An 18,697-nucleotide genomic window follows, 5' to 3' on the forward strand; every position below is an offset into this window, starting at 1 on the left:
ATAAAAAAAAGCCTGAAAAACACATACATAAATATATAATAATCATACGATTTAGTTTAGAAAAATACAGTGAAATCTGGGCAAGTCTGGTGTTTTACTGATTTGACACAAGTGTTTTTACATAAATACAAGACACATAGTTTAACTCAAACTAATAACAGAGACAACACAACACACGCACACACAGCTGGATGATGTACCTAATCACATTGACAAGGGATAAGCATTGCTTTCACAGTACAGTAGAAGTAGGCTTCTGTTGAAACGATCACACATGGACTTGACCTTGTTTATTTTCCCACTAATAAACAATATTTGTTTGTTCTACATCCAAACTAAGTGTGACATCCCTACCACATTTATTTTGAAGTTCTCTGTATTTGTGTTTTAAAAATGTCCCATCGGTGAAATGACACACCAACCTTATTTCTACTGTAATAATAGCAGTAGTGTAAAACTCATGATACACAGGACATGTCAGTCTGAATAGTTCCAACCTATTTCATTGTCGGAATATTTCCACCAAATCTCTAGTTGTCTTTGTCAGCTGTTACCTATCAGTTGAGATCATATGACAAGTCACATGACATCAACGAGAGGACAATACACCAATGTAGCTGTCTGCCCCTTGTCACTCTTTAAAGGAAAGTCCAGTGTACTTTAGTACACTTGTATTGATTACTGCTGTCAATTGAATTATGATTTTGGGTGATAAAATAGCACCTGGTAACTATATTGAACCATAGTTGGCCACTGTCTATGATTCAACTTTGAAATCTGGAAAAGAAGCCCTACTGCACTACATGTGTTCAGACATTTTATCACCTAAAATCAACCAATGCAAGTGTACTAAATGTAGAAATAAGACAGAATGGGCTTTTCCTTAAGACATAACATCAATGACTTCTTTACACTTCTCATACAAACATGGTCCCTGGTGTTGTGACCTAATTAAGTCTGTTTTTGGGGTCAATGGTAGCACAATGTTGGCAGATGTTTACATTGGACAAAGAAATATGTATAATAATTTAATATCCATAACAAGGAAACTGCATCATTTAGTTTCAGAACTCAACCAATATGTAAATGTATAATACTAAAGATTTGTGATAGGTGAGTATATGGTCATAGATGAGTTAATTTTTAAAAGTATGAAATGTCAGTGCGCCCTCACACATCAGCCAAAGTGGCATGGACGTCATATCTTGCATATGAAGGTAAGAATGTGACATAGTGATAATAGTCATAGTTTTTCTACAAAGGTTAGTGCTTAACACTTTTACACAATAGTTTATAACAATAGTTTATAACAATAGCTTATAACAATAGTTTATAACAATAGTTATTGTCATGAAATTGGAATACATGAATAGAGCCATCTAAATATATATAAACTATTTTATTTATTATTCATACATTTGTATTTGGTACACATAGATCTTTGCACATTTTTGTCAGGATGGTTTGAAAACAAAATATTTCCATTTAATTCAAATATCAGTCAAAATTAAATGGGTCACCATTCGAGGAAATACATGTATTTTTATACACTTTGGATTCTGTAGTCATGAATATGCATTGCTCATCTAAGGAATATTCATGTCTGCTAAAATTCATGAGAAACAGTGTACCACTAAAGAACAATGGACAGCTTGACAAAGCCTGTCAAACAAAATGTTAAAAAATAGCTGTAAGTAAACAACATGCACTATTTTTACAACCACTTTAAAATGTAATGCTAACAGAACCATCAAGATGGCAGAATGAATGGAATTATCAGCTTAGTACTAATAGGTTCTCAGTTGTAGCACAACCTAGGGTTCAAATTACTTACAAATAATGTCATTTCACCTGTTCAGGTGGACAGGTTTCGTCAAACTATCACTCAGCTAGCTTCACTGGTAGGCAGTGTAGTGGGAATGAGTTTGTCTAGTAGTAAAACCAACAAATGAACAGGTTTTGTCAAACTATCAGCTGGTTTCACTGCTAGGCAGTGTAGTGGGGATGAGTTGGTCTAGCAGTAAAACCAACAAATGAACAGGTTTTGTCAAACTATCAGCTGGCTTCACTGCTAGGCAGTGTAGTGGGGATGAGTTGGTCTAGCAGTAAAACCAACAAATGGACAGGTTTTGCCAAACTATCAGCTGGCTTCACTGCTAGGCAGTGTAGTGGGGATGAGTTGGTCTAGCAGTAAAACCAACAAATGGACAGTTTGACAAAGCCTGTAAATCTGAACAAGCAAAATGTTACTTGTAAGTAATAAGAAGCCTTGGTCATAGTACAATAACTAGTTATTATTTTTATTTTACCAACCTGGTGAACATGTTAGCTTTTCATACAGTAATTTGGTCAGTTAACTTTCTACTTCCCCAAATATTTACTCTTTTCCAGTCAACATCTAGATATATTTTACTCAAAAAAATGGTATTGTTTACATGTGATCAAAGGCTTGATTTAGCAGGGTGAACTTTCCACTCTTTGTATACTGCATTTCCCAGTCTTTCATTCTTATATGTATTCTTTGATACTTTCTAACATGTGCCTTGGCTTCCATTCCGTCCAACCATTCCCACATCAGAGAGCCATTTTCAGCTTTGCTACTACCGCAGTGTGTATCACCATGCCTTGCATCTAACACTTTTAGCATGCCAGGATAAAATGACAATTCTTTGTCATAATGTTTGTTATATGTGTACACCAATAAGTCCTTCTCGATTCTTTTTCTTCCTTCTCTAGGTGTCCACGTACTGCAGTAAATGTCTTGTCTACTAACCATCATTTTTCTTACATATTTTAAGTCTTCCAAAATGCCTTGCAATTCTTTTTCTTCTTCAACTTGAACTTGCTGCTCATATTTTAACCGTTCTTTCAGGTACAAATTCAGACGTTTGGCCTCTAAAACCTGTGCATTTGCTGTATGATTCACAGCCTCCTTCTCTGTTTGCACCTCACGATTTGAAGTTAGTTTTGCTGGTGTAGAACTTTCTGTGCCCAGTGATTTTCTATGTCCAAGCCATACTGCAAGAGTCAAATTTACAAAGGATGAATACAGGTTTTTTCATCGTTAATGATTTTCAAGTGATATCATCTACAATTGTTTTCAGAAATTTTTTTGGGTCAACTGGGAAAAGAAATAAGGTAGGTTGGGTTACAGTACTTCCAATCAATGTATGAATGATGAACTTAACTGCAACATATTGATATGTACATTACCAAAGTAGGTTTCAACAGTCTTTGTAAAAAAATTTAGCAGGTCAACTCAGCATGCCACAATTGTGTGCATGGATCATTACTGATAACTTCAATCATAATACAACTTCAGACATCAGACCATGGACAAACGGAACCTGTTACAAGTGGGGCCGGGGAAAGTAAACAACAGATTTGGATTAATAACACTTGGCTCAGCATGTTTGAAGTACAGAGACAGACTTGTGTTACATCATTTGATATTAAAGAACAGTTTTATAGCATGTTCACAAAACAAATTTCCAGTTCCCCTGGCATTTCATATACAGTAAAGAGGCCATAAAACTGTTCTTTTCAAACCATGGTGTATAATACAAGTCTCCGTACTTCCAACATGCTGTGTCAAGTGCTAATCCAATTCATTTGTTTACTTTCCCTGTTTGTAACAGGTTCTGTTCATCCAAGGTCTGATGTCAGCAGTTGTAAATTTCATATTTGGCACCCTTACAGCTACTGAGGTTGATTGTTGTTATAGACATCATTCTATATGTCTAGCCATGATGATGTCATCCAATAGACAGAATTACTTGCAACACTGAATAATTGTCTACTTGTTTGGTGTCAGGAATATAAACTGTAATTCAACTTTGTGGGGTGTGTAGGCAATGTTGTATCTACTATAGCTAAATTAAAATCTACATCAATACAAGTACATACATCAGGACAAGTTCAGTATTGTATCAATATGTTGTACTACTTCATTGTTCATAATTTCAACTGGAAGCACTGTAAACACGTACCAGAATTCTTAATAAATGTGTAAATTTCACTTGGTTTGAAAATGAAAACAGACACAATTGAAAAATATGAAAACAAATAATAATCATGAAAATGGAATATTTATCATATTCTGACTTACCAACAAAAGCTGTTGATGCAGGTAGAATTACAGGGATAATAAATTGTGTTGCTAGGCGACACACTTTCCTTTGCCAGCTTTCATGATCTGGAGGTATATTCAAATTATTCCAATTGTTCATCTTGCAGCTGTCTAAACTAAAATGTCTGAAATAGAGGAAAAAATGAAATACCTTGAACTAGTACATAGTGTTAAAAGTAAAAGTTAACAAACTGTATGCTAATGTTAGAATGCATATGTTAGTAACCATGGTGATGCATCTCTCCACACACACACACACACACACACACACACACACACACACATGAGTACCAGAGATGCTATATAAATATATATATATATATATATATATATATATATATATATATATATATATATATATATATATATATATATATATATATATATATATATATATATATATATATATATATATATATATATATATATATATATATATAAACTTGGATAATATATGTCGTCTCTGGTACTCATATATGGATGTAGTCCTGCTTGCAGACGGATCATTTCTGGACTCGATTCTGACAGTTGTCCCTCCCTTAAATTTAAGCATATGGCGGTCAATGAAGGTCAACTCGCTGAACATAATGCTGTGCTTCAACCAGCTTGCAACCATCCACTGCATTCTTGTCCACTCCAATTGCCACTACACTGGGACACGGCAGTGGACGTAGAATCTTCACATTCGATGACACAGCAGTTGCTAACTTGCTACATTATCAAAAAGTTGTTTGGATCCCCGGGTTTACTGCATGATCACATAAAAATACTAAAACTATCAACTAAAAAATTAGTCAACCTCGGGTTAATTTCACAAACCTAACTACTACATTAAGCCTTGCCTACCTCACACCATGGAGACATTGGACGCCTACAACGTCTATGCTCACAAATGCTTGAAATGGTATAACTGTACATGCTCAGCTGTATGTAGAAAGGGGTCATCTTTAGGTCATGGAATTTTTTGAACCTCACGTCTATGCGCATGCGTTATTTCATTTCATAATTTGTCAAGATGGCGTCGTGTCTGAAAGCACAAGCAACATCGGTGCTCCGAAAAATAGCTGCCGACAAGCTGGTACGTACGCCTACTCTTCAATTTTGATATGAGGCAGATATTGGTATACATATTATTTGGTAAATGTTGTTATGTGAGCATATTTGTTACCACAATGAACGTCAATGTATTGGAACTTGGCATACGTGACTCGAACGCCGGGTACAGGCTAGACAAGGTCATCCAGGACGTTTGTTGTCGATAGAGGTTGGAAAGAACGACATGATTTTATTGTTTTTGTTTTACACATATCACCCCTTAAAACTACAGACAAGAATTTCCATTATTTTCTTCCCTATCATTCAAAAATTCTAGCCCTACCAAGGATTACTCAGATAATTGCATCAAATTGAAAAATGAAGTGAACGTTTGACCTGCAGTTTCCTTTATTCAATGTCTCGTATTGTATATCACCTATTCAATGATCCCCGTAGGATAGCAGTGTCAAAAACCGTATCTAAATATGAAAAGTTAATCTGTTTGGCGTCTTTTCCTGACTGTCGCCATAAGTTGTTAAAGCACGTTACGTAGTTGTGGTGTTGTATAAGCGTGTGTTACGTAACAATCAATGAGACCGGTATATATGCAAATCAAGGTATTTCCTGTACACCTTGGCCTGTAACGAGATTGACCTATATAAATTTAGACCAAACTGTCTGTTGTCAAAAAATGTATAAATTCCTCTTTTTGAGATTGAATGTGCATTAGATATATGTTATTCCATATGACTAGGTACTAGTATAACTGACATGTCGGAAGTTTTTGACACAAACAATGTAGTAATTAGGGTGTAATGACCAAGCAAAGGGAACTATTAAAATCGATTTCCAGAACAATCTTTGATGGATGAGATATGCTGTGTAAAAATTATGTGTGAAATATCTGTACTATCTCAGGTTTAACAGTTTATTCCATCTCATGGCTGTGGGATTTGTTAAAAAGAAAACAAAGAATATATGTAAGAATAATTAGACTTAATTAGGGATTATGTATTGAGTATATGCACATCACCTGTGTCTACATGTGAGATAAGTATCCACTTAGGTTGCATTATGATTTTTTTTCAGTTATGAAAATAGAATTTACTTTGAGTTTACATGTTATTCATACTCACAGTAATGGGGCAAAATATTGTATGATGACTAAATATTGCGTAATTCAAATACAAAATATATAAAATCTTTACTGTTATAAAAATGATAATTTGTTTTTTGGTTACTCTGAACATGTCAATGTTATTTAACACTGCTGTTTCAGAAGGGATAAAGGAACTTGTAGAATTATATAAGAAAAGTCAGAATTAGATGTCATTATTCAGTGGGTCATGTGTAATTTGTAACTATTCTCTGGAGTACTTGTAACTATTCACAAGGGTCACATGTAACTATTCACTAGGGTCACGTCACATAGCATCCTGTCTGAGAAGTGAACTATATATACAATCCATACAATCCTTAAAGTATAGAGGTCATTGATGGAATGTCTGTTGTGGAGAAAGACTACAGTTCTAGGACTAGATCATGTTACTTTCTATGTAACAATTATATCATTTCATATATACAAGGTCAAATGTCATTTTGGAAAGCCTATTATTACATATGTACAAGAGATTACTTGCACCAGTGTGCGCACATACAAGTGGTATTTTCTCTGCAGTGCAATATTAAAAGCATTATTGCATACATGCACAGTATCATTTTTAGGGGAAAATTGATTGAGATCACTTTTTTTGCTATTGATAAGTTTATAGAATTAGTATAAGGTTAATGTAAATGTAAATGAAATAAAGAAGTATTAATTAGAGATAAAAGAAAAATATTATGAAATGATGAAATACCATTATTTGTTACTAGTGTTAGTAAAACTACATCTATTTATAGTAAATTAATGTCTTGAAGATGAGTTTTGATGATAATGGTGGTTATGTTGTCTTTGTGTTTCAGACAAGTGGTATTAGTAAAACAGTAACACCAACATGTAGTAGAGGTTTTCATTTTACAATCCAAGGTAAACAAACCAAGGACGGTGTGGCCAAAGACCAGGTGAGTTGTTGTTTAGCTGAGCAAATAATGTAATTGTAATTTATTTACAAACAAGTTATCAATCAATACTTGTAGATGACTTATGAGTTTTGTACATGTATAATAGTCCTAGGTGTATGATTTACAAGAAAACCACACACAATTGTTGTTGTTGTTTTTTGACAGTGCCAGTTTATTACAGTTTTATATAAACAATTAGAAATACACAAAACAGTCAAAACATGTGGTCATATTTGCATTTACTGTGGATTTCTGAAATCACTTTGCAAACTTTAATGAGCAATGCAAATGACCAATAAGCCTTGAGCAATTTAGTAAATTTATTCAACAAGCATGCACCAGAAGGTGTAATCATTTGTATATTTCATCATAGTACTGTTATTTTTTTTTAATTTAAAAAAAAAGGACAAAGAAAAGCACACACAGTTGTTTGTAAAATTTACAAGACTTTTGGGGTTATTTATATGAGGTGTATTTGGCTTTCTTTAGACTGTAATTTATATAAGTCGTGTTGTTCAGCCCTATCAGACTTCTTAACCAGAGTGCTGGCTTATATCGTGGCATGAATGTCTGCATCCTACAGACTACGTTTTCATATGTGATGTTACATGTACAAGAAAGTCAGACACAGTGTTTGTAGCAGGGGATTTGTAGAAGGTTTACAAAAAATGAAACTTCTTTCTGACAACATAATATTTTGATCATTAGGTTCACTAAGGCTTCATATTTTTTATTTTGCTGTTCTCTCACTTTGACCTTGATCTCTGCTTGAACTGTTCATCAGTGCAAGTATTAATACCTACACAATTTTTTGAGATAGTTGACTGATGTATACTGTCTAATGATATTTATAATTTTATACCCTTAGTTTGGTCGTGACTACCCAGTAGTTGACCATACATTTGATGCCATCGTGGTAGGAGCTGGTGGTGCTGGACTAAGAGCTACATTTGGTCTTGCAATTGAAGGATTTAAAACTGCTTGTATTTCAAAACTTTTCCCAACCAGATCACACACAGTTGCTGCACAGGTAAGGTTTATAGGCAGTTTCAGTTGAAGGATTTTTGCGTGATGAACACTTTTTACTAACAAATCAGTGACAATTCCTGCATCGTTGAAAATTAATTTGTGCTTTTATTGATGTATGAATTCTGGAACACAATGTAAACATCAGCTCACACAAAAATAAATGTTTTAGAAAAAAATTGAAATGGAAGAGATCGGTTTTGAATCAATGTTTGAATCCATGTATTTGTTAAGTCTAAGATATTATGAAGTTTGAATTGTCATTATGTAATACAGTACTGAAAGAATAATTTCATGGAACTGATAAACCTTCAATGATGTATTCGTTAATCTTTAACCATTCACCTTTCCACACCCCACTCCATTCCATCCCTCCCCCTGTAATACTGTAAAGGGTAATGTTTCACTCCTAAGTCATTATATTAGTGTTACCTCATTCTTTTGCCCACCTCTCATTTCTATAGCTCTGCCAGACAACTGTTTTTCACATACAGATTTTAATCCTATATCCAAAGTGGGTATTTAGTTTAAAGTAACACACTGATAACAATGATATATGTGGTAATTATTACAGGGTGGTATAAATGCTGCTTTAGGTAATATGGAACCAGACAACTGGAAATGGCACATGTAAGTTATCTTATTATTATCACTCAATGTAATACTAGTAATCATAAATGCATTTAATCATAAATTTAATTACTCTCTGATGTCCCAGTAAAGTTAGTCTTTTATGGAGCAAAGTTTTAATAGCCCACTTACTTACATTTTATTAGAAATGTATTTAGTCACTAAGTATGTAAAGACACGTTGAGAGAAATATATGACACTTCGGTGTAGGGTTGGACGGTAATGAATTTCCAGGCAGGGTTGGATTTAATGATTTAACATGTAGGTTTACATAAATTCTCACAGCTAACCAAATAACCATTGGTATAGCTAGGTCTTTGTGTATTCCAAAACTTGAGATTAGGCACTTAAGGTCATTATACTGTTATGTCTTCCTAGTTTAATATATGGAAACCAACCAGCCCAGTGTAGTTTGTTCATAATGGGTTTTGTGGTCTGGTTTAATATATGGAAACCAACCAGCCCAGTGTAATTTGTTCATAATGGGTTATGTGGTCTGGTTTAATATATGGAAACCAACCAGCCCAGTGTAATTTGTTCATAATGGGTTTTGTGGTCTGGTTTAATATATGGAAACCAACCAGCCCACTGTAATTTGTTCATAATGGGTTATGTGGTCTGGTTTAATATATGGAAACCAACCAGCCCAGTGTAGTTTGTTCATAATGGGTTATGTGGTCTGGTTTTAGGAAGTTGGGGGATTTAGATCAGGAGCAGGTCACCATAGCCATGTGAAAGGGAAATGTATAGCAGCACCTTGAAGTCACTGTAGCCGTCACAAAGGAGGTACAGTGTAACAGCTCCATCAGTGTTATGATTTGAAGTCACTGAATCTTTTGTTTTCATATTTCATAGGTTTGACACAGTGAAAGGGTCTGATTGGTTAGGAGACCAAAATGCTATCCATTACATGACAAGAGAAGCCTCCAAAGCTGTTATTGAGGTATGTATATGAAATAGAATCTATGACGAAAGTATTGTATGCATGGGGAAAATATTCGTTCTTTTCCTCACTTGAGATGTCAATTTTCTTTTCTTTTCAACCTCTGGTAAATAAATATGTAATGTAATAATTAAACATGGAATGTATGACAGAATATTTTCATTATTATTATACTGGATTATTCAGACTTTTTAGACAGTGTTCATAGTTTTGTTATCAGGTACATGTAGTTGACTAGGTGTGTGTTAAAAAATACTCAATTCTGATAACAATTACAAAATGTAGTTGTCATAGTCTCTCTTAAAACATATTCAATGTAATTTAAAATATGAATGAGAAAAGAATTGGTTTTACTCTAGTACAATAATTTATCAGTATTATCAGTTGCATAGCAAACATAAAGTGGAAATAAATATTTCCTGTACTTTTTTGCCAGATCGGTTCACCTCTAATGATAATTTGTGCTCAAAGAATTACATCCTTGGTAGAAGGATGTTTCTACTCTTTCTCTCAGTTTAACTTTGGTATACACTTGTGAACACACTATATTGTTTGTTTGCATTTAACAGTTAGAAAATTATGGCATGCCATTTAGTAGAACTCCAGATGGTAAAATTCATCAGAGAGCCTTTGGTGGTCAGAGTTATGATTACGGTAAAGGTGGTCAAGCTCACAGGACTTGTTGTGTGGCTGACAGGACTGGACATTCACTGCTACATACCTTATATGGACAGGTAAGTTTCACACATACGAAAAAATATATATATAAATACAAAATAAGTATGTATTTTAAGTCATGCCATTGAGCTATATACATTCTTGCTGTATAATTCGCTTGTGGCAGATCTCTCACAATCCTGCATGAGCCATTGTGTCCATAGCAACCACATGAGGGTGGTCAAGCCGAAAGTGTCAAACGCTTAGCAGCACTATTGTTCTCAATGTCATTGCACATGGCCACAGTGAAAGCGTGAACGTGATCACTTGTTTGACAACCGTTGTTGCTAGGCATATTTGCATATCTTGAGATCTGTAGCGAGTCGTATAATCCCTTATTAAGTTGTTGAGTTCTCTGTTAGTGACAGTTTGTTATTTCCTTATCACCAATCACGTATCACTTAGGTTATGTTGTTAAAAAATGTAAATGTTCCAACATACTATTACTGGCAGTAATCGTTACTGAAGTTGTAAATCTGCTCAGTGTCTTGACTATTCTATTTTCCTCATTTTATTGCGTTGTGCTGAATGGCATGGGAGAGATTGAGATATCATAAGCTGATTAGACACTTTTGAAATTTGCTAATAAGATGGATTGAAAGAAATTGTATAATGTATTTTATGAATGTATAATGTAAATGCAAAAAAAAATAATTTATGGTCAATTTCAGTATATTTCTTTCAGATGTGGTGTACACATACAGACAAGCACAGAGACAGACAGACACAGGCAGGCAGGCAGGCAGGCAGACAAATGCACACACACACACTTATATATACATATACATACATACATACATATGCATACACAAACACACATTATTTAATAAAGAAGCAACCCATTACTTCCAGTGGGTAGTACTAGATAGAAAACTATTTTTATAACATTACATGACATAACGTTTCATGGGAAGATAACAGTAGTCTGTAAGGTATGCCATGATGGGGCGCCCTCACACTTTGGTCAGCCCCTTTCACAACAACAGTGACAAAATGTCTATATTTCGTTTTGTAGTCACTGCGTTATGATACCCACTACTTCATTGAATACTTTGCACTGGATTTACTGATGGAGGATGGTGAATGTCGAGGTGTGATTGCACTTTGTTTAGAAGATGGTTCAATTCACAGACTGAGAGCTAAAAACACAGTGTTGGCCACTGGGTAAGAACCAAGCACAAATCTAGCTTGTACTCTATTATTAAGTAAAGAACTTTGTTATACTGACAGGATGGGAGCTATAAAGAAGTGTAGAACGGTCACCATGATAACACAAGTTGACTTGAAACATGGTGAAGCGATAAAAGAGAATTACAGTTATATCATGCATTGCAATGCAAGACGTGTGTGTGTGTGTGTGTGTGTGTGTGTGTGTGTGTGTGTGTGTGTGTGTGTGTCTGTGTGTCTGTGTGTCTGTGTCTGTCTGTGTATCTGTCTGTCTGTGTGTCTGTCTTTCTGTGTGTGTGTTTGTGTGTGTATGTGTCAGTGTCTGTCTGTCTGTCTGTCTGTCTGTGTGTCTCTGTCTCTGTGTGTGTCTGTGAGTCTGTGTCTGTGTGTGTGAGTGTGTGTGTGTGTGCATGGGTAATACTCAGCTATTGAGAAACTGAAATACAGCAACCTTGTGTTCCATAGCAAGAACTCCATAGACCATACCTTGAGAAATATCACATATGGAAAAGGTCTTGTCCGGTTCACTGTTATTGTTGATGTGACACTTTCTGTTACACTAGATATGATCTTGCATTCTTGTTGTATGTGTAATAGTTTGGTTATAACACTTTTTGTTACAGTGGATATGGTCGTGCATACTTCAGTTGTACATCAGCACATACCTGTACTGGTGATGGCACAGCTATGGTATCAAGGGCTGGTCTACCAAACAGTGATATGGAGTTTGTTCAGTTCCATCCTACAGGTAATGCTATTGGACGTTCATTAATATTTATTGGTTATGTTCATGATTTGTAATGAATCATACTTGTTTCAAAGTTGAAGTCAAATAAACTGGACACAGTGTGTGTGTTAGAGACAAATATGTACATGCATATTCAGTCTTGCCATTGTTTATGACTGGAACGTCTGGGGTACTTGTTGAACATAGCTTATGTTATACCTGTACCTGTACATTGGTAAAGCAAGATAAAGCGTATCTCGTCAAAATTGTGATTGAATTGCAAACTTTCACCTTTCTCACAAAACATCAGATTGTCGAATTGTATGGGTCTATTCTTCCACTAATAGGTATCTATGGAGCTGGTTGTCTGATGACTGAGGGTTGCCGTGGTGATGGCGGTTTCCTTATCAACAGTGAAGGAGAACGTTTTATGGAACGTTATGCACCAACAGCTAAAGACTTGGCATCTCGTGATGTTGTATCCCGTAGTATGACCATGGAAATCCGGGAAGGAAGGTAAGGAATATTCCATGGATTTAATACTATGTTGATGCAAGGCAACCTATTGCAAGGCTTGCAAATATGTGAAGTCACAAATACAAAATATAAACACAAAGGACAATACAAGCTAGGCTAAACAAAGGTAAGAGATCAAATTGAATATATATATTGCCATTGTGTCAGATTGTAATCCGATTGCTTCATATCAAATCTACCCAATGATGGATTTTTGATGCAAGTCTGGCAGAAAACAGAATATGTCAAACAGAAAAATACACTGTTCCATTTTAAGACCCTACAAAGCTAACTTCATGTAATACACTTGCTTCTTACAGAGGAGTTGGTCCAGAGAAAGACCACGTATATCTTCAACTACACCATCTACCAGCAGAACACCTAAGATCACGTCTACCTGGTATTATGGAGACAGCATCTATCTTTGCTGGTGTTGATGTGACAAGAGAACCAGTACCTGTACTTCCAACTGTACATTACAATATGGGTGGTGTACCAACCAATTACATAGGACAGGTGAGAAATATAGTTTCCCTATATACATACCCTTGTGTTGGGAAAATTTAGTGAGAGAGAAACCTAAAATCCTGTGATATTTCCTAACACTTTATTATCTGCTGTGACTAGTTGTTAATGGATGTGAACTGTCAATGGGTAAAGCCGATGACTTTTTGAGAAAACTAAGAAAAATATTCTAGTCCTCAGAATATGAAAAAAATGAAAATCAATTTATTAATTTATATAAATTTTGTAGGTTATTGACAAGAAAAATGGTGAAGATTCTATCGTACCTGGACTGTATGCATGTGGTGAGGTAGCAGTAGCATCAGTACATGGTGCCAATAGACTTGGAGCTAATTCATTGCTAGATTTGGTCGTCTTTGGACGTGCCTGTGCTCACAGCATTGCTGAAAACCACAAGCCTGGTGATAAACTTCCTGAACTGAAGAGAGTAAGTATTAACAGTCAAGCTCCTTTTAGGCTTAAAGGCTAGTGATTCAACATCAGGTAACTGGTTCTCACATTAGTGTTATGTTATCAGGATAACATGGACCATTTTGTTTTTCAACATCTCACATAGAAACAAATGTCATGTTGTTTGTGTAATACTTTTCAGGATGCTGGTGAGTCCTCCGTTGCCAACCTGGATAAACTAAGACATGCTAATGGAAGTGAACCTGCATCAGATTTGAGACTGAGAATGCAGAAGGTAAGATGGAAGACTTATCACGTCAGACTCTTTAGGGGCAGTAGCTCTGTTGATATGTTTTGGGGGAGTAATTTTTTCACCATATTAAAAGGTACTCCCAGTATTACTGGTGTATACTTAACCATCACTTGCAAGTAACTGAACTCAAGCCTGGCATTAGGATATAACTCATAAACAATCTGATGACATATAATTTTTCATACATATCAAAAAATGTACAGAAACTCCCAACTATGCAATCAACAGTTCTCAGAACATAAATTGTAATGTCGTAGTTTTAGTTGGTATCTATCATAGTGTTCTCTAGTAATAACATGTATATTTACTTTTGTCGGCAGACAATGCAAAATAATGCTGCAGTGTTCAGGACAGGTGAGACACTGAAAGAAGGTGTCAAACTCATTGATGATGTCTACAGAGGCTTGGATGATGTCAAAGTGAGTAACATATGTCAAGTTTATACTCTGTGTTGGTCATAGCAGATTATCTCACTATATCACAACCTGTACAACCTGTACATAGAAACAGACCGAAAATAGCAAATCAGTTCATCAAATTTATATTTGTTTGAAATTTTTGTTTTGACAAATGGTTGTATCTCTTTATTCTTGTAAAATTGGTAGGTATCTTTTGAAGTCCTATCAATAAGACCCTTATGATATTGTGATGGCAAAACTGTCATAAAAAGAGATATTCTCACCTTTTGATGATTCTCTCAAATGAGAGGAGTAGTGGCTCTCCCACTTTGGGAATACCTGTTACCTGTCTTGGCATGAAACACACACACACACACACACACACACACACACACACACACACACACACACACACACACATGCATGCATGCACACACACAGTAATACATAAATACATGCATACATACATACATACACACACATACATACATACAACACACACACACACATACACACAAACACACACGCATGTACAGATCGAAATAGACAAACCTCAGCTAATATAACATTAATTTACTGTCAAGATGACCTTTGACCATAAATATTAAAGAGATTAAAACCAAGCATACTCAACATTGAGACTAATCTAGTATTACTATTTGTATTAATAGCTATATGACAGAGGAATGGTATGGAACACAGATCTTGTTGAAACTCTAGAACTACAGAATTTACTGCTTAATGCTGTACAAACCATGCACTGTGCTGAAAACCGTAAAGAAAGTCGTGGTGCTCATGCACGTGAAGATTTCAAGGTAGGTGTCATCAAAGATTCCACAGGGAGCTAATGTATGACATTTCCAATAAGACAATAGTGTGTGCTGTAAATTTACCCAACATTCACCTTTATGTAAACAAAAAAATGAAAAAAATCGAATCAATTAGTATTATACACAATATTTTTATATTGTTTGCAACCACAAATAATCAATTCATATTTACCCTGATCATTGTGGGAGGTTTATTTTATCGATAGCTCCAGATTACGTATTACAGTAACCACAGATAATCCCATAATCCTTTGCATCTGAGCATGCTCAGTCTGGTTAGCAAGTTCCCTATTGAAAAACCGTGAACTTTGACATGATTACTAAATGTTCTATAGCCATATGATATCAATGCTTTGTTTGTAATCTCTCAATATTTATCTAAGTTATTGACTAATGTAATGTTGCGTTTGATCAAAATTAAAGACATGATAACCTCAATAGGATGTGTGCTGTATTCAATAATATACAACTAAGTTTTCTGCATTTATGTAGAGCTGACACTTGCGTACATCTTGAGAGGATTCACTTTATTTTGTATTTGTAATGTATCCAGTAATGTCATGAAATAACTATGGTGATTGTTTCCACAATTCACAGTATTTTTATTTAGGGTTGTAAGTAGATAAAATCTACCCAGGTTTACTAGTCATTTTTACTAAGGGTTTCCCATCAAAATTATGGTTTTAAATTAATACACCGGTATGGGAAAATATGTCAGTTTTACCAGATTTTTCTATTTGTGTTACCAGGGTTAACAAACCCTAGCAACAACACTTGAGTGATGAAATTTAGATAAGTATAAATTGACAACACGAGGTACTACAATGATATTTCATGCAATGTGGTGTTTTTTTCCTGTATTGCCAACAGGACCGTATTGATGAGTATGATTACACCAAACCTTTAGAAGGTCAGAAAAAGAAGCCATTTGAAGAACACTGGAGGAAACATTCATTGGTGTATATGGATGAAAAATCTGGAAAGGTAAGTTGGTATGATAATACAAACATCATACCCTGGTGTACCAAATGGCAATGTCTTGATGTATCAAAAAGGTGTTACCAAAATGTACCATAATGGACACTCCCAGATGTATCACAATGGACACTTCGATCCAGGTGTACCAAAATGGACACTCCCAGGTGTATCACAATGGACAGTCCCAGACGTACCACAAGAGACACTCCCACGTGTACCATAATGGCTATGCCGCTAATTTATACCAGGCAATAGTACTAGTGTAGTAACATAATTGCCAGTTGGATCCCTGACTTTACCCTAGAATTTACTCCAAACATTAAATAAATCATTGGCAAACCTTTCTCACAAGAGCCACTGATGGCACCAATCAAACTGAACCCATGGTTTAAATGAACATTTCTCAAAAGAACCACAGATGGCGTCCTTCAAATTGACTCCAAAGTGATTTCTAGTGTGATTCAGCACGAAGTCCTTCAACATGCTACCAACCCTTTATCAGTCTATGACTATAATACTAAGATAATAATAAGTACATGATGATAGTACCATACCAGTGAAGTCCTGGACCCTAACTAACATATTGTATGTATTATCTCTTATAGGTCAGTATTGACTACCGTAAAGTTATTGATGAAACCTTAGACCAAGAAGAATGTGCTACAGTTCCACCAAGAGTCAGATCTTACTAAGAAAATCTACAAAACTTTGCTGTTGTTTTTGTACTTCAAGATATTCAGTTGATATAATAAGCAAGCATTGATTAGAGGAGATGTTCTCTGTGAGCCCTTGAACTTGCCTTTGGCAGTGAAAAGTAACGATTTGTTGTAGTATATATATAGGTGAAATCTTAAGTGATGACAGATCAGAGATGGACCGAAAATTATCAGATTTGAGTTTGAAAAAAAAAATGTAATATTATGTTATATTGTGCACTTTGATCATGTTTAACTAGCTTTATGTACAGTGTGAAAAAGAATGAACGTTGTTCATAAAAGAAAAATCCGCCACTAAAGATAATTGGACTTTATAGAACAGAACACGCGATTCACAGCTTTTGTGTCCAAAGATTACTTTACTACAAATGCTGGATGTTTGCATGCTGTCTGTGCGTAGAGATGTACAGCGTAGTTGGTACAGATAGCATGCTGTCATTTCAATCAAATATGTTTTATTTTTACTATTGCAAAAAAAACTTTGCATCGCTTCATTGCTTGTAAGACTCTGGTATAGATGTGTCTGTCAACATTTGTGTGTTTTCATGGACAAGTTTTACTCATTAAGAGAGTGATCCAATCAACTTGTTGTTTTTGTTTCATTTATAAGATATGTCTAGCTTTGTTTTGACTGTCAAGCCTTTATTAAAAGCACAAAAACAGAACGAATTTGAAAGCCTTGTTGTAATGTCATCTTACTGAGTGAACAGATAATCTGAATCGAGGAGAGGACATTAATTTATAACTAAGCAAGGAAGTTAAACTCATTCAAACAAGTGTATATTTTAGAGACTGCCAGCAGGAATCAGACACAGGGTAAAATGTTGATGTGAGAGAAGTCTGAACTTGAAGAGACAACTCTTGGCAACAATAAAGTAATGTTGGGATTGATAGGCAGAATTTCAAATATTTGCTTTGTAATATTTTCAGTGATTTACTTACTGTAGGGAGTGTTCAAATTGTTCAAATATTATGTATTATATAGAGGACATGCACCAATAAAGTCAAGCTAGTCACTGTTTATCATTGTGTGTAAGTCAGTGTGTGTGTGTGTGTGTGTGTGTGTGTGTGTGTGCATGTGCATGCGTGTGTGTGTGTTGTATGCATGCATTTCTGTCTATGTATGTATGTATGTATGTATGTATGTATGTATGTAAGTGTGTGTATGTCAGTACATTGTGTGTATGTGTTTGTGCATGGATGATGTGTCTCTGTATGTGCATGTATGTGTGTATGTATGTATGTATGTATGTATGTATGTATGTATGTATGTATGTATGTGTGTGCATGTCAGTACAGTGTATGTATGTGTGTGATTAGTCACTAAATTGATGAATCACAATGTAATGATACCCACTCTGTACAATTTAGTCAATCAACTTTGTGTAATTCTGTATGTCCAAACTCCATAGTTAGAGCTGAGCACTAGGTGGCAGTATGATCAGCCAGATATAGATACCTGGAACGCCCCAGTGTACTGTGTGTGACACGCTGTTTGTGATGGTTGAGATGATAACGATGAGGGCGCACAACCACCTGTTGATTCAGTCCATTATCCACTCCATTCCACATTGATTCCGTTCCTTGGCAATT

The 18,697-nt window shown here is 35.2% G+C and overlaps 2 protein-coding genes across 2 annotated transcripts; one reads left to right on the plus strand and one right to left on the minus strand.

The window, feature by feature from the left end:
- Nucleotides 1–1,431: 1,431 nt before the first annotated feature.
- Nucleotides 1,432–5,014, minus strand: LOC144445074 (uncharacterized). Its single transcript, XM_078134625.1, has 3 exons — nucleotides 4,976–5,014; nucleotides 4,109–4,254; nucleotides 1,432–3,018 (listed from the first exon to the last, which is right to left on the minus strand). The coding sequence occupies exons 2-3, from the start codon at nucleotides 4,227–4,229 to the stop codon at nucleotides 2,432–2,434; spliced, it is 708 nt and encodes a 235-aa protein (XP_077990751.1). The 5' UTR covers nucleotides 4,230–4,254; nucleotides 4,976–5,014; the 3' UTR covers nucleotides 1,432–2,431.
- Nucleotides 5,015–5,142: 128 nt separating this feature from the next.
- LOC144445110 (succinate dehydrogenase [ubiquinone] flavoprotein subunit, mitochondrial-like) lies at nucleotides 5,143–18,108 on the plus strand. Its single transcript, XM_078134665.1, has 16 exons — nucleotides 5,143–5,207; nucleotides 7,130–7,228; nucleotides 8,097–8,258; nucleotides 8,829–8,884; nucleotides 9,740–9,827; nucleotides 10,397–10,561; nucleotides 11,560–11,708; nucleotides 12,335–12,459; nucleotides 12,786–12,954; nucleotides 13,275–13,470; nucleotides 13,709–13,906; nucleotides 14,072–14,164; nucleotides 14,503–14,601; nucleotides 15,252–15,395; nucleotides 16,281–16,394; nucleotides 16,994–18,108. Exons 1-16 carry the CDS (start codon nucleotides 5,145–5,147, stop codon nucleotides 17,078–17,080), a joined length of 2,007 nt encoding a protein of 668 aa, XP_077990791.1. The 5' UTR covers nucleotides 5,143–5,144; the 3' UTR covers nucleotides 17,081–18,108.
- The last annotated feature ends 589 nt before the right edge of the window (nucleotides 18,109–18,697 follow it).

The sequence above is a fragment of the Glandiceps talaboti genome, chromosome 13 (assembly GCF_964340395.1).
Source record: "Glandiceps talaboti chromosome 13, keGlaTala1.1, whole genome shotgun sequence".
In the NCBI taxonomy this organism is placed as follows: domain Eukaryota; kingdom Metazoa; phylum Hemichordata; class Enteropneusta; family Spengelidae; genus Glandiceps; species Glandiceps talaboti.

What these genes read in the sequence shown, in the direction of transcription:
- LOC144445074 (XM_078134625.1), bottom strand. Translation starts at nt 4,229, where the DNA reads ATGAACAATTGGAATAATTTGAATATACCTCCAGATCATGAAAGCTGG. An exon ending in TGCATCAACAGCTTTTGTTG is followed by an intron (nt 3,019 to 4,108) that starts GTAAGTCAGAAT and finishes TGACTCTTGCAG; the next exon opens with TATGGCTTGGACATAGAAAA.
- LOC144445110 (XM_078134665.1), top strand. Translation starts at nt 5,145, where the DNA reads ATGGCGTCGTGTCTGAAAGCACAAGCAACATCGGTGCTCCGAAAAATA. An exon ending in ACGGTGTGGCCAAAGACCAG is followed by an intron (nt 7,229 to 8,096) that starts GTGAGTTGTTGT and finishes TTATACCCTTAG; the next exon opens with TTTGGTCGTGACTACCCAGT. An exon ending in TACATACCTTATATGGACAG is followed by an intron (nt 10,562 to 11,559) that starts GTAAGTTTCACA and finishes TTCGTTTTGTAG; the next exon opens with TCACTGCGTTATGATACCCA.